The 12,933-nt window shown below is 39.5% G+C and overlaps 1 protein-coding gene across 5 annotated transcripts in view; it reads right to left on the bottom strand.

Moving 5' to 3' along the window:
• The window catches only part of NHLRC3 (NHL repeat containing 3), a 102,030-nt gene extending 89,643 nt beyond the window's left edge, over nt 1-12,387 (bottom strand). For 3 of the 5 annotated variants that reach the window (XM_041765838.1, XM_041765837.1, XM_041765836.1), the window contains exons 1-6: nt 12,107-12,387; nt 11,526-11,678; nt 11,070-11,217; nt 8,671-8,871; nt 6,257-6,348; nt 3,235-3,347 (exon numbers count right to left, since the gene is read on the bottom strand). In XM_041765838.1, the coding sequence (XP_041621772.1) occupies nt 3,235-3,347; nt 6,257-6,348; nt 8,671-8,871; nt 11,070-11,217; nt 11,526-11,678; nt 12,107-12,190 (791 nt within the window). In that variant the 5' untranslated portion in view covers nt 12,191-12,387. Of the gene's footprint in view, nt 1-267; nt 2,246-3,234; nt 3,348-6,256; nt 6,349-8,670; nt 8,872-11,069; nt 11,218-11,525; nt 11,679-12,106 lie in introns of those variants that run through there. The other 2 variants (XM_041765834.1, XM_041765835.1) reach the window with 2 other exon arrangements.
• Nucleotides 12,388-12,933: the final 546 nt, after the last annotated feature.

Below are 12,933 nucleotides of genomic sequence, written 5' to 3'. Positions count from 1 at the left end.
TGTATCTTCAAAATGAAAATACATTTTCTCATTTAACCAATTAATCCAAAGGGGGAAAAATGAAATATTATGAACACAGGAATACTAATAAACACTTCAAGCAAAGTATATAGTCACAAAATTTTCAGCAAATTTTATAAGAATCTGTATAAAACGAAGTTAAATATAACACTTTTGAAACAATGAGATCAGTTTACTAACCTGCATTCTTGAGACATTTGTACTTCCTGTCCTGGCTTAAAAACAAAACAAAAACCCTCAAATCACTTTCCTTTATCCAAATAAATTTACTATGTTGGCTAAGCTGCATAAAGTTATGAGGATAAGTTTTGAAAAAAGCAATAAGGGCAAAATTAAGGCAAACTTGATAGTTGTTATCAGGTAAATCGCACATTTAGAAGGATCTTTGTTAAGAATTTCTGCCTTTAAAATACTCGAAACTATTATTTCAAACAGCACATTGGTATCTGTCATACATCTGATCATAACAGCATTCCTGGAGGAGGAAAGACAATGATGTTCTCATTTCACTAAAAAGAAAAACTAAGATGACTCACTTAGGATCAGACAGCTTGACCAGCGGCATAAACACACTTATCAAAGGCCTTGGAACAGGGTAAAGTTTCCTGCTGGTTGATTTACCTTCCAAACTGCATCAAGATACGATACAAGGATCAAAACAGTTTGAATTCCCTGAGGTATCTGCAAAACAGACTGCAGCCATAATGGGTGTTGAGGAAAGTCAGCTCAAGACTTCTCACATGCTACATGATTTGCAGTACAAGACTAGGATAGGGAGGGAGATGGATATAAGAAAAGGGAGGAATGATCATCCTACAGTCAGGTTCAACTAAAACCCCAAAACAAACTGGAAAGATGGTCTTTTCTGGGAAGCAAATATTAAAACCAAAGGGGCAGAGAGACCTAGAATGTTAAGAAATTATTCATCTTAATAGTGCAAAGTATTCAGTACACATCCCCATATAAATAATTCTAAAGCTCCTTTGAGGTAGAAAGATGTTAGGAATGAACTGAGTTCATGTTTAACAAAAAGAAAAAAAGAAAAAGAAAGGAAAGAGGCACTGAAGAGAGGCCCTATTTTTAATAAAAACTATTGCAGTCTACACTTATAAAGATCCTTTTCAGTAAACTACTTGAATGCCTATTGTTTTATCTCTACATTTAGAGGTTGAGATTAAGGATCTTACAGCTAAAGGACTCAAGCCAAGCTGGGCTCTTAAAAGAAAGCCTACCAAAGTTCCTAGCAAGCTTATAACTTTTTACAACTTGTCCACTTGGACCCCCTTGTTTTTCCCTCTTCTGTTTCTCAAGCTGGGGCTCAAATTAACTTTACTGGCAAAATCTCCAGGATCCTCTCCATCAGAAGTAATGTTGCTACTTCCAAAAGTCCTGCTACACATAAGCCTTGCTGTTAATGTGTTCCATCAGTGTGCACACTTATCTCCCCACTAGACTAGAAGCTACTGAAAAGGCACACAAAGATAAATCCTGCTTCTTCATCTTTGAATCTTTAGGAGCTAGCATCCTGTGGTACACTTTCATCAAGAGTCCATCTGACTTGATCCCTCAAAATGTACATTTTATAGAAGGTGAACAAACTGGAAGTTTGTAGCTCTTCACGTGGAATTCAATACATCCTGCACAACCAGGTTTTATCCCTTTCCCTCTTCCTCCCAGAGAGAATGAGTTCTACCAGAGGCAAATTACCCAGGTTACAACCTTAGGCCCTTTTTCTGACCCCATTATTTTAGAATTGTATTTCCTTCATTAAAATATCCTTATGTACTTACAAGTAAAACTAAGCCACAAGAATAGCAACAAAACATATAGCTTTTCATGATATACAAATTTCTTCATCACCAAGTCACAGAAAAATAAACATGTTCTTATGCTTGGACATTATTTGTCAGGACTTAACAATGATTTTGAAAATCTGAACTTCCACTTAAAAGATCTCCATGGAAAGAAACATTATGAACCGAATGAAAGAAAATAGCTATTCATAGGGACATATTTTTGTACTTGCTTTGCTCCAATTTCTGCTACATAGATTGCTCCAGTCTTCCCACTGACATCCAAGAGATGAGGTAATACTTGATCTGCTAGTTGGATTGTGCTTATCACAGAACAGTTGCCAATGCTTCCCACTGGGGGTGCTGCCACCAGTAAGAGCCTGCTAAGGTTCAGCTGGCCTATAATCACATACTTTCCATCAGGAGTAAATCTAAAGAGGAAAACGTTTTACAGAATAAATGTATGCAAAACCAATAAAAACGTTGACTTTCTCAACATTTATGTCCTTTATGGCGCTAAACAATAGGCACCTCTACTTGCTGAAGGTTGCTTTCAAGGAGAATTTAAAATCTGTCTAAATCTGATGAGGGAATAGATTTGTGAGGATAGATGTAGCCAAATACCATCTTAAACAAAAATAACAGTATGCGAGTACCACACAAAATGAAACTAACGGAGAGTCAGTGCTAGGCTGACACTGTAGACTCAAGATTTCTATTTTCATTCCGTGTTTAAAAATTCATCACATGTATCTCAAGGGTAAACGCTGTAGGAGGTGCAGCATATGTTATCTCTGTGACCTGGTCCCACAGCGCGCTGGGAGTTTCATTGCTTTTGCTCTGCTTGGGATTTAAAATACTATTATGAGTTCTCTGCATACTTGGTTCTGCCCCCTTTTCACTTGCTGAAAATTAGTAATATTTTAAACTTTCAGCTAGCTCTTCAGAGAAACTAGCATAAACCAAATAAAACAAGCATTTTTTTTTTCTTTCAAGATTTTATTTAGGGGTACCTGGGTGACTCGGTTGAGCGTCTGCCTTCAACTCAAGTCATGATCCCAGGGTCCTGGAATTGAGCCCCACATCAGGCTCACTACTCAGCGGAAAACCTGCCTTTCCCTCTCCCTCTGCCTGCTGCTCCCCTTGCTTATGTCCTTTCTCTCTCTGTGACAAATAAGTAAATTTTTTTAAGATTTTATTGAAATTACAGTTAGTTAACATGTAGTGTAGTATTAGTTTCTGGGGAGAATTTAGTGATCTATCACTGGCATATAACACCCAGTGCTCATTACAACAAGTGCTTTCCTTAATGACCATTACAAACTAGCCCAGCGCGCCCCCGCCCCCGCCCCCCCCGCCCCCCACCCCCCCGCCGCCACCTAATAAAACAATCATTTTAAAAGAAGAAGAAAAAAATTACCTGACTGAAGAAGGTCCCTCTTCTGTGAAACAATTATCCCATGCTCCTAACCACTCCCCGGTGTCTTTATCAAATACTTGAATTCTTTTATTTCCTCGGTCAGCAACCCACACCTGAGAAACCATAAAAATTTTTCTTGGAAAAGATCCACATCATAATAAGAAAGAAAACAGAAGGGGGAGAGAGGAGGGATGAATGTTTATTTTCATTAGTTTCAGACACATCATCTCACTCAGTACTTAGAGGACCCCAAAGAAGAAGGTATTAAAAGCCCTATCTTCAGACAGGAAATTAAAGTTTGAAGCAAGCTTACAATATGTAGGACAGCCACTTATGGCCACTTGTCTTAACTCAAAGCCCATACACTTGGTCTACTCTAATAAACATCTGAATAACTAAAAAATGAGAGTCTTCCGTTATGATTCAGAAGACTAGCACAGCACTGAGAAGCAACAGAATCCATTCATTCCTCCAGCAAGCATTCTCTGTCCCACTGAGTACTGCCAACCTGTCAGTTCTTGGGTTACGTTAGAAGACAAAAACAAAGAAATGCAACCTTGCTCCTTAGGAGCTCAGGCTAGGTGGAAGCCAGGTGTTCATTCCTATTGCAGGTATCACTAAACATCTCCCTGCTATTTACCAGGTGCCAAGTTACTGAAAGAGGATGCTTAGAAGATTTTAGTAGCATCTAAAGAATATAGGCTAACAACAGGTTTAATTTAGTTTTGCTATAGGCTGAAATGAGTTATTAAGGAAAGCAGACTCACTCTAAGTGACATTCCATGTACCACATTTGATGAATGCAACCTATGGCATATATACAGTGAAAGGAGTTTAGGATGTGAGGCTAGAATTGTAGAGGGGTATGTACAAATGGACTGGACATGTGGGCCAGCCCTGCAGACCTTTACCTCCTCCTTTCAGGATCTTTAGACTTCTTGGGTTTGTGGATTCAGGGACTATTTTTTCAAAGCGATCCTGACTATGTATTTGTCAATGCCTGTGAGTTTAAGTAGCCACTAAATTCATCTATAATAAGAAACAAATAAAGACTCACTGTATCACTTCAGAAAAGTTGTTCCCTAAGTAAGGTAATTACTCAAGACCTTCCTCTGGCATGATTCTTTAGTAAGGATGGATTTCCTCAAAGATTTTGGGATTACTGTCTTAGATGAGTGATCAAGGAAGAAATACTGTTTAGATACTACGATTGAATAATATTTTAGACTTAGTATTATCTTTTCTACTGAACATATCTTGATTATGAGAAATCTTGTTTAAGAAACAATAGCAGGGGTGCCTGAGTGGCCCATCAGGTTAACCAACTTGAGACTTTGGCTCAGGTCATGATTTCAGGGTTGTGAATTGAAAACCCCGGGTCGGGCACCACACTCAGCAAAAAGTCTGCTGGAGTCTCTTTCTCCCTCTCCCTCTATCCCTTTCCCAACTTGCACATGCTTATGCGCTCTCAAATAAATAAGTAAATCTTTAAAAAAAATAACAAGTTCAACTCTGAAACTAATTAACTTTTCATATAGGGCTGGGGTGATGACTAAATGAGTTAATTAGGTAAAATACGCTGAATGCCATTGACTGTCGTTAAAACACCCGAGTGTGGAAATGAACACCCTCCTTTTTCAACATTCAGTAATGCCAGAGTATCCCCATCAAATGTTCTCCAAGGCTTCTCAAAAGGGCACTTATCACCATGGAGAATTTACCTGGATCCAGGTCTTGCCTGCTCAGAAACTTGATCTTACTCTTATTCCACTAAGGAAATAGTTAACCAGGCTCAGGAGGGTCCTGTGTTCAAAATCAGAATTCGAACCTTCTAGCTCCCCATTTCTAGACAAAATTCCCATGTTATCTTCCTATCTACATGGGAAATACTTGAAGATTTTATGATCGAAACATTCTCATTTTGTCTACATAGGAAGACAAATGACAATCGAAAGGTTGCTTGCTGAACACAGAATCAGAAGTAGAAATGGATTAAACTTCTAACAATGTGAAGCCAAGACAGTCTGATGTATTATGCAACAAGACATTTAGGCACTTAACGGTTACATATAAGGTAACTATGTACCAGACACCAAGATATAAAGCAAAAGAAATTCAGTACATGCCCTCATATAGCCTATGCTCTGCTAAGGGAGACAATTAATTGATTGTATTCTAGTGTGATAGTTACTATAACAGGGAAATACAGGCTACTCTAGGAAAACAGAAGGAGAAACGAATATAAAACATTTTGGGTGGGGATCATAGGAAAGTAACCCCAAAGAAGTGATATGTATGCTTAAAGGCATATAAAAGCAAGGAAGTAGTAGTCGGTAGGGTGGAAAAAAAGAATGGGTTGAAATGGTCAGTTAAAGTTTTCTGTTCACCAGAGTGGAGCTAGTGAGAACAAAGTTGCCTGGCTGGCTCCGGTTTTCAAGCTTCCAAGATTAATCTCTCCCATTTCTCTTTTGATCAACATATTCCAGACTTAATTTAATTCTAAAATTAAAAATAGGATGCCTGGGTGGCTCAAGTGGTTGAGCATCTGCCTTTGGCTCAGGTTCTGATTCCGGGGTCCTGGGATTGAGTCCCACATCAGGCTCCGTGCAGGGAGCCTGCTTCCCCCTCTGCCTATGTCTCTGCTTCTCTCTCATGAATAAATAAATAAATAAAATCTTTTTTAAAAAATTAAATTAAATTAAAAATATATTCAAACACTCCTAGTAGTTTTCTTAACAGGAAAACAACTCTTTTCTTTTACAGGTAACTTATATTCTATCCCATTATTTGTTCCTTCTACCTTAAAGTGACACAGGAAATCTATTTTGTTCACTTGTAAATATTCGGGAAACTCTCATCATTATAGGACCTAAACATTTACGAGTATGTGGGATACCCAGCCCCAGAGGAATTGCCCAGACACACCCAGACAGATGTCCAGACACACATGTGCACCACGATCCATATATATATCCATACATTCAGACATACAGTCCCAGATACCATGACAGTGTATTTTTACCCGGTCAGTTGAATCAACTGTAACACTGTGAGGTATGTTGAACTTAGCAGGTCCCGTCCCACGTTCTCCATGTAGCCAAAGCACCATGAAGTCTGACAATGGCAAAAATAGTTGGTCAGAGCAACATATAGAACACCTTACATATTTGCATGTTTTTTGTCTTAAGTTGCAAACAAACTATTCAATTATACTCTCAATTGATTATGCTTTCCTGGCTTTCTGTTTATATACCAGTTTGCCTAATTCTTATGCTTTACCAAAAAAAAAAAAAAAAAAATAAACCCTCTGTTTCAAGCAATTAATTGACTTCTTCACTATCTCCACTTGGATTTCTCATCACTCAAAACTCTTTGTGGTTCATATCAGTGTCTCCCTTCCCACCTATTGTGTTATTTGGTATTACAATTCCTGTGAGCTTAAAAATTCACAACATTTTTATAGTCTGTCTCCCTTCTTACTCCTATTGTAGGCCGAATTGTATCTCTACCCCAAAAGGTATATCCAAGTACAGGTACAGGAGTACTCCTGTACGTGTGACTGTGACTTTATTGGTCATAGACTTTTGCAGACATATGAAGTTAGGGATCTTGTGATGAGATGATCCTGGATTCAGGGTGGACCCTAAATCCAATGACTAGTGTTCTCATAAGAGAAAGGAGAATGAAATCTGAGGCACAGAGACACAGAAAAAAAGGCCATCTGGAGACAGAGGCAGAGACTGGAGGTATGTTGCCACAAGCCAAGGAAAGTGCGGAACCATGGGAAGCTGGAAGAGGCAAAGAGGGAATGTCCTCTAGTGCCATTAGAAGGAGGAGGGAGGGGGATCCCTGGGTGGCACAGCGGTTTGGCGCCTGCCTTTGGCCCGGGGCGCGATCCTAGAGACCCGGGATCCAGTCCCAAGTCGGGCTCCCGGTGCATGGAGCCTGCTTCTCCCTCTGCCTGTGTCTCTGCCTCTCTCTCTCTCTCTCTCTCTCTGTGACTACCATAAAAAAAAAAAAAAGGAGCAGGGAGGGCCTGCCCTATAGATTTCAGACTTCTGGATTTCAAAACTAGGAGAGGATAAAATTTCTCTTTACACTATTAAGCTTCTTAAAGCAGCCACAAGAAACCAACATACCTATCTATATCCAATCTGTCTCCTGAGTTTGGTTGTTTCCTTCATAGAATTTTTTTGATTCTTGCTTTATCTGCACTTTACTTACCTCCCTTTACCTATCACCAACCAAACTCAGTTACTGAGTAATAAGCTGACTACATATCCTCCATGTATGAGTTTATGCTTTATCCAAATGACAGAGTTTACTGCAAATACATCCCAATACAGTACTATGTCTTATAAAAACTCTGTAACACCACTTTCCTGCTACAAACCCTCAGACATTTTAAAGGCAAAATTATGGCAATGTGGTTCATGCCAGTGAATTCTTAGATAATCCTTTAAGAACATACCAGATCTTTTTTTTACTATTCCAAAATTACATCCTAATCTCTTCCTACAAGATTTACTAATTACCTGTAGACCTTGAGTGATAGAGCCTTGTAAATGTTCCTCCCATTCCTCTTCTCCCACCAAAACCCATTTAGTTCAAGATCTACTTCCTTTATGGACGCTTGCCCTATTTCTCCAGTCAACAGTAATTTCTCCTTCTCCTAATTTTACTATAACAGTCAATACCACAGAGTAGCATTTAACTGCTTCATCTGAAATAGACCTGCACCTAGAATACTACTGAGAACACAGAGTACTAAATACAATGAAACTTTAGCTAATCAAACTGAAGGATATCTCAGCTCTGGGATGTCGAGTTCAGAAACTTCTCTTTCTTAACTGGATAGGATAACCACTTATTTCTTGAGCCCACTATAAATTCCCAAACTGCCTCCAGTTTAATTCAAAGGAAACATCTAAGTTTTGAAGAATAAGCAAGCATATTATCAGAATCATTTATTATTGGTCATCCAAAACATCCCACTTGAGCCTTTTAAACACAGCTTCATATATAATACAATATACAATAGTTATAGAGGGCCTGTGTAGCTCAGTCAGTTAAGTGTCCAACTCTAGATTGTGGCTTAGATCATTGATCTCAAAGGTCATGATATTGAGCCCTGTGTCAGGCTCCCTGGTGGGTGTGGAGCCTGCTGAAGATTCTCTCTCTCCCTCTCCCTCTTCCTTCTCTCTGGATCTCTCCCTTTCTCTCAATAAAATTAAAAATTATAAATAAATAATAATAAATAATTATTAATAAATAAAATTAAATATTTAATTAAAATAAATAATTTTAATTCAATAAATAAAATTAAAAATATATATACACACAGTCTATAGTTATAATATCATACCAAGTATCAAATAAATTTAATACATCCAACTTATTAAATAGCATTTTTAGGATACCATGCAAGCCATGTACCTTGCGACAATTTGATCAATCTGTTATTCAATCCTCCATCTCCATCCACAATGTAAATATCTCCTGTGTCCTCTACATATAATTCTGCAGGATTATCAAATTGCAGGGGATTCAAACCAGTGCCTTTTTTGCCTGGGGTACCCAAGACTTGAACAAGATCACCAAAGGAATTGTATTTTTTAATAGTATGACCGTAGGATCCTATAAAGATAAATATGCACACTTCACAAATATAACCCCTGTTTAAACATTCATGTTTTTCAAGTAAGCAGAGAGTAAGAATTTAATAGAATTGAAGAGTAATAAAAAGTTAATAGGCTCAGATAATTAAATGCTGTATTTCACAAGCAATAGAGCTTCTTCATTAGTGACAACCAAATATCATGAATTAAAATTCAGGTACCTCAAAATAAGTAGATTCTAAATTCAAATAAATAAAACCGAAACAACTGGCTCATCATGTTGAATTATAGATACATCATTTTCTTTTGTAATTTTAAGTAAAACCTTGAATAAACATTCCTTGTAAAAAGAAATCAAGGAGGAACTGGAAAAGGAACTTACGTTTGAAAATCATTATTTCAGCTAATCATGTGCAGATCTCAAATTTTAGTAGATCAACAAAAAAGTTCATTATAATAAAGATTTTTTTAAAAACTACACTTTCTCCTTACAGAAACAAGTTCAACATTCAACCCATTAGCTTTTTTTCCTAAGAATAAATCTTTCCAAATCATTAGTATCTTCTCATTTATATCAAGACTTGAGTTAAAATTATCTTACAAACAAAAATATAAAGTACGGTACTAATAATTAGGAAAAAACATAATACAGTTAACAGAAACCAGCATGAAGGCATACCAAGGCCAAACTAACTGGTAGCCATGCAAAAGATAAACTGGATACAATGAACTCACTGGAAATAAAATGACGCAATTTGCATTACAATTCTGGGAGCTTTCTACTATCACTTTATATTACTTAATAAACCTTGCTTTGCTGTCCAGCAAAAAAAAAAAGTATTTATTGTTATACCTGATTTGAATGCTTGAGAGAATTTGTAGCAACAATAAGAGAACGAAATATTATTAAAGGAAGCAACCTTTGAAGTTTCTAAAGAGTTGGCAAAAGACATAAAACACCAGTATATAACACTTGTTTTGTTTTGTTTTGCTAAGGCTCATTTATAGCTACATTTGTATTTACAGGGGTATTGTTTCTTCAAAAAAAGGGGAAGGAATATAAAAAATGCCTTCAGATCTGTGCATTAAAAAAGCCCATTAGTGGAAAGAATGAAGAGATCATGTCTTTTTATTTCTGGGAACCAATGAAGTATTTTATAAAAAAAGATCACATGAATGGAATAAATTAAAAAGTAAAGGCCCTTAACAGTGAATACTGGGGAAAAAAAGAAGTGAAAATAGTCACATTTCATTACAATTATTACACGGAACTCAAAGGTAATCAAGATTTTTTGTTTAACAGGAATCATATCACCCAAAATATATCTTGAAATAAATGGATCATTGGCTGAGGCTTAGAAATCTTTTGGGTTCTGAGAACAGATGGTAATGGCACCTCTAACAAAAACTGAGAGTTCATTAATTCCAAAATGGTATCTGAAATAGCCATAAATGAAGAAACAGGATGCCCTTTGAGCCATATATGTAACTGAGCTAAAGAATACTGGAAATACTGCCTTCAAGATCCCATTCATTCCTGAGTTCCTGAGATCATAATGCCAGGTTATCTCTGGTATTGTCTTATCTTGAGCCACAAGAACATGCAAACAGCTATCTCTGAAAACATCCAGAGCTATAAATCCAACTATGCTTACTTTGATTTGCAACACATTCTACTAGAAGTATTTGATGAAAAGATTTCAGACATGGTGCAGTAGGTAGGATTTCAGAAACAGTAACACCAGCAGTTTCTGCAAATCCTACATTTTGGGCAGCAAAGCAGTCCTAGTTTTCTAGCACAATTTCTTTTGAAAGAGAACTGGTAAAGGAAAACAAGACAAAGACTCCATTCATTAACTTTTAGAGATTGCTATTTTCGGGGCTTTACTGAAGATGTTTAGAAGTTTAACCCGGGAAGAGCAACTGAGGCTTTAACAACTATAGTAATGATCCCTGCAAGGATGGTCTTGCAACTGATGTTTTAAAGAGGAAAAGTTCCTTGACAAGTTAAAGGAAAAATCATAATAATTACAGCCTCCTTCTCAAATGTTTTGACTCTACAGAAGTACAATATAGAGGTTTTCAGAAACGATCTCATAAATCATTAAAGAAGTCAAAATTAGATTTAGCAACTCTTGATTTTAAAGCGTACAAGCAAAAACATGGGCAAAGATATGATTTCTAACAAGATAATTTAATAGATAGTACTACACATACCACTTCCTACATCCGTGATCCAGACAGACTGTTCATGTAGTGTACTGGCTGCAAATATACCATGAGGTGTGTCAACTGTATAATTCCAGGATCGTAGGAAATATCCATCCTCTGTGAACACTAATACCTTTGGGATGTTATCCCCTCTCTGAAGGTATATAAAAATAACTGCTTAGATAGATAGGATCAGTTCTTAGAAAGTAGTCTTTATTTTGGTAGAGAGAAACAAAAATCAAAGGTTAATTGCAAAATTTAATGTTTAAAAAACGAGTTTCAAAACCTAACAATATTAGTATCCACCACATTCAAAACCAAAGCATTTACTTACAATCAATTCCAAAGGAGAAACTTCACAATTAGCGTAACATAAACATATTCGGTAACTTGGTACAGCAAAACAAGAAGAGATCGTTTCCTTGGTGTTTTTTTGTTTTTGTAAATCCCAATCTTACTAACCTGGGCTACGTAAACCAGTCCGCTGAGGGAGTCAATTGCAACACAAAATGTTGTTCCAGTAAAGTATTCTGAACGCTTAGGCCAACCCACATCCAGCCGGTAAAGAATTTCCTTGGTTCTCCAGGAAATTTGAAAAGAAAATTTCCTTAAAACCTTCAAAAAAAAGAAAAAAAAAACCAGAAGGTGAAGATTCAGTTTACTCTGTAGGTTAAGGAAAGAGAAAAACAACAAGTTGATTGTTAAGCATGCCTTGACGACGGACACAGCTGCTGAGACTGCCGGGCGGAAAGGATTCGGAAGAAATGGACTCAGACGTCCCAGGACCAAAGCGATCACAATACAAATCTGCAAATTTAAAGGTACGCTGGGAGCTGCGGGAAAGAAAGCAAACAGGAAGACGCCGACGTACTCCAGGCAAACTTTTTGACACTAAGAGACAAAGCAAGGCGCGGGCCGCTCCGCTCCTCTGCAGGTTACGCAGACAGGCCGGGGCGGCGGCCGGGCGCGCCACCTCCACCCCGGCAGCCTCTCCGCGGTGCCGTCCGCGTACCTGACGGGCACTTCCTCGCCGCTCAACTCACCGGGGCGCCCCCAAAACGCGAGTGCAAAACCAGCGATGCAAGAAAGAAGCCAGCGCCGGCCGCGCAGACCCAGAATCTCGCCATGAGGACCCCGTCCGGTCCGCCGGCGACTGGGGCCACCGGACAGCCTTGGGTTCACGCCTTCTTCGCGTACAGGGCGTCGGCCCCACCTCGGAGCCGAAGCTCCTGCCTCCAGTTCCCGCTCCCGGACGCGCGGGGCCCAGGACGAAACCCCGGCGAGAGAAAACCGGAACTCGGGCGGCGGCGGCGGCGGCGGGCGCGCCCCGGGCCCACGCCCCCGGGTCACGTGGCTCGGGCTGACCCACCGGCCGCCCCGCCCCTTTCCTTCCCTAGGGGCGCTCCACGCGGCGGACTTCGCCGGTCCGCCAAAGATGCGGGCGTCCGTAGATATGCCTGAACCACTCGAGGTCCATTTTTTTAAAACTTCAGATTGGAAAATCAAAATAGAGAACACTCACACCAAGACCTGGAGATATTGTCCTTGCAGAGCGCCCTGCAAGCTCCGAGGAAGATCCAGCGGCATCCGTTTCCCAGGCGCCCAGGCATTCGCTGTGAACATCTACGTTCCCACAGCAGGACCCATCCGTGGGCTGTCGGGAAAGAGAGGCCCACGGGGTCGGCGCCGCGTTGAGTTTACTGGGCCGCGACAGGTTTCGTTAAAGGCCCCCGGAGCCGGTGGGAGCTGCAGGGGTGACCGGGAAGGGCTCTCGGCGCCGCGGCCGCCGCGGCGTTCGGGAATCCCCCTACCGGGGAGCGTGCCCCCCGCCGGGCTCCTGTGCCCACCGGCCGCCGGCCCGCTCCCGGAA

This window comes from Vulpes lagopus, chromosome 8 (genome assembly GCF_018345385.1).
Source record: "Vulpes lagopus strain Blue_001 chromosome 8, ASM1834538v1, whole genome shotgun sequence".
NCBI lineage: Eukaryota > Metazoa > Chordata > Mammalia > Carnivora > Canidae > Vulpes > Vulpes lagopus.
Note: the sequence above shows the minus strand (reverse complement) of the source record. Positions and strands in the feature narration are given on the sequence as shown.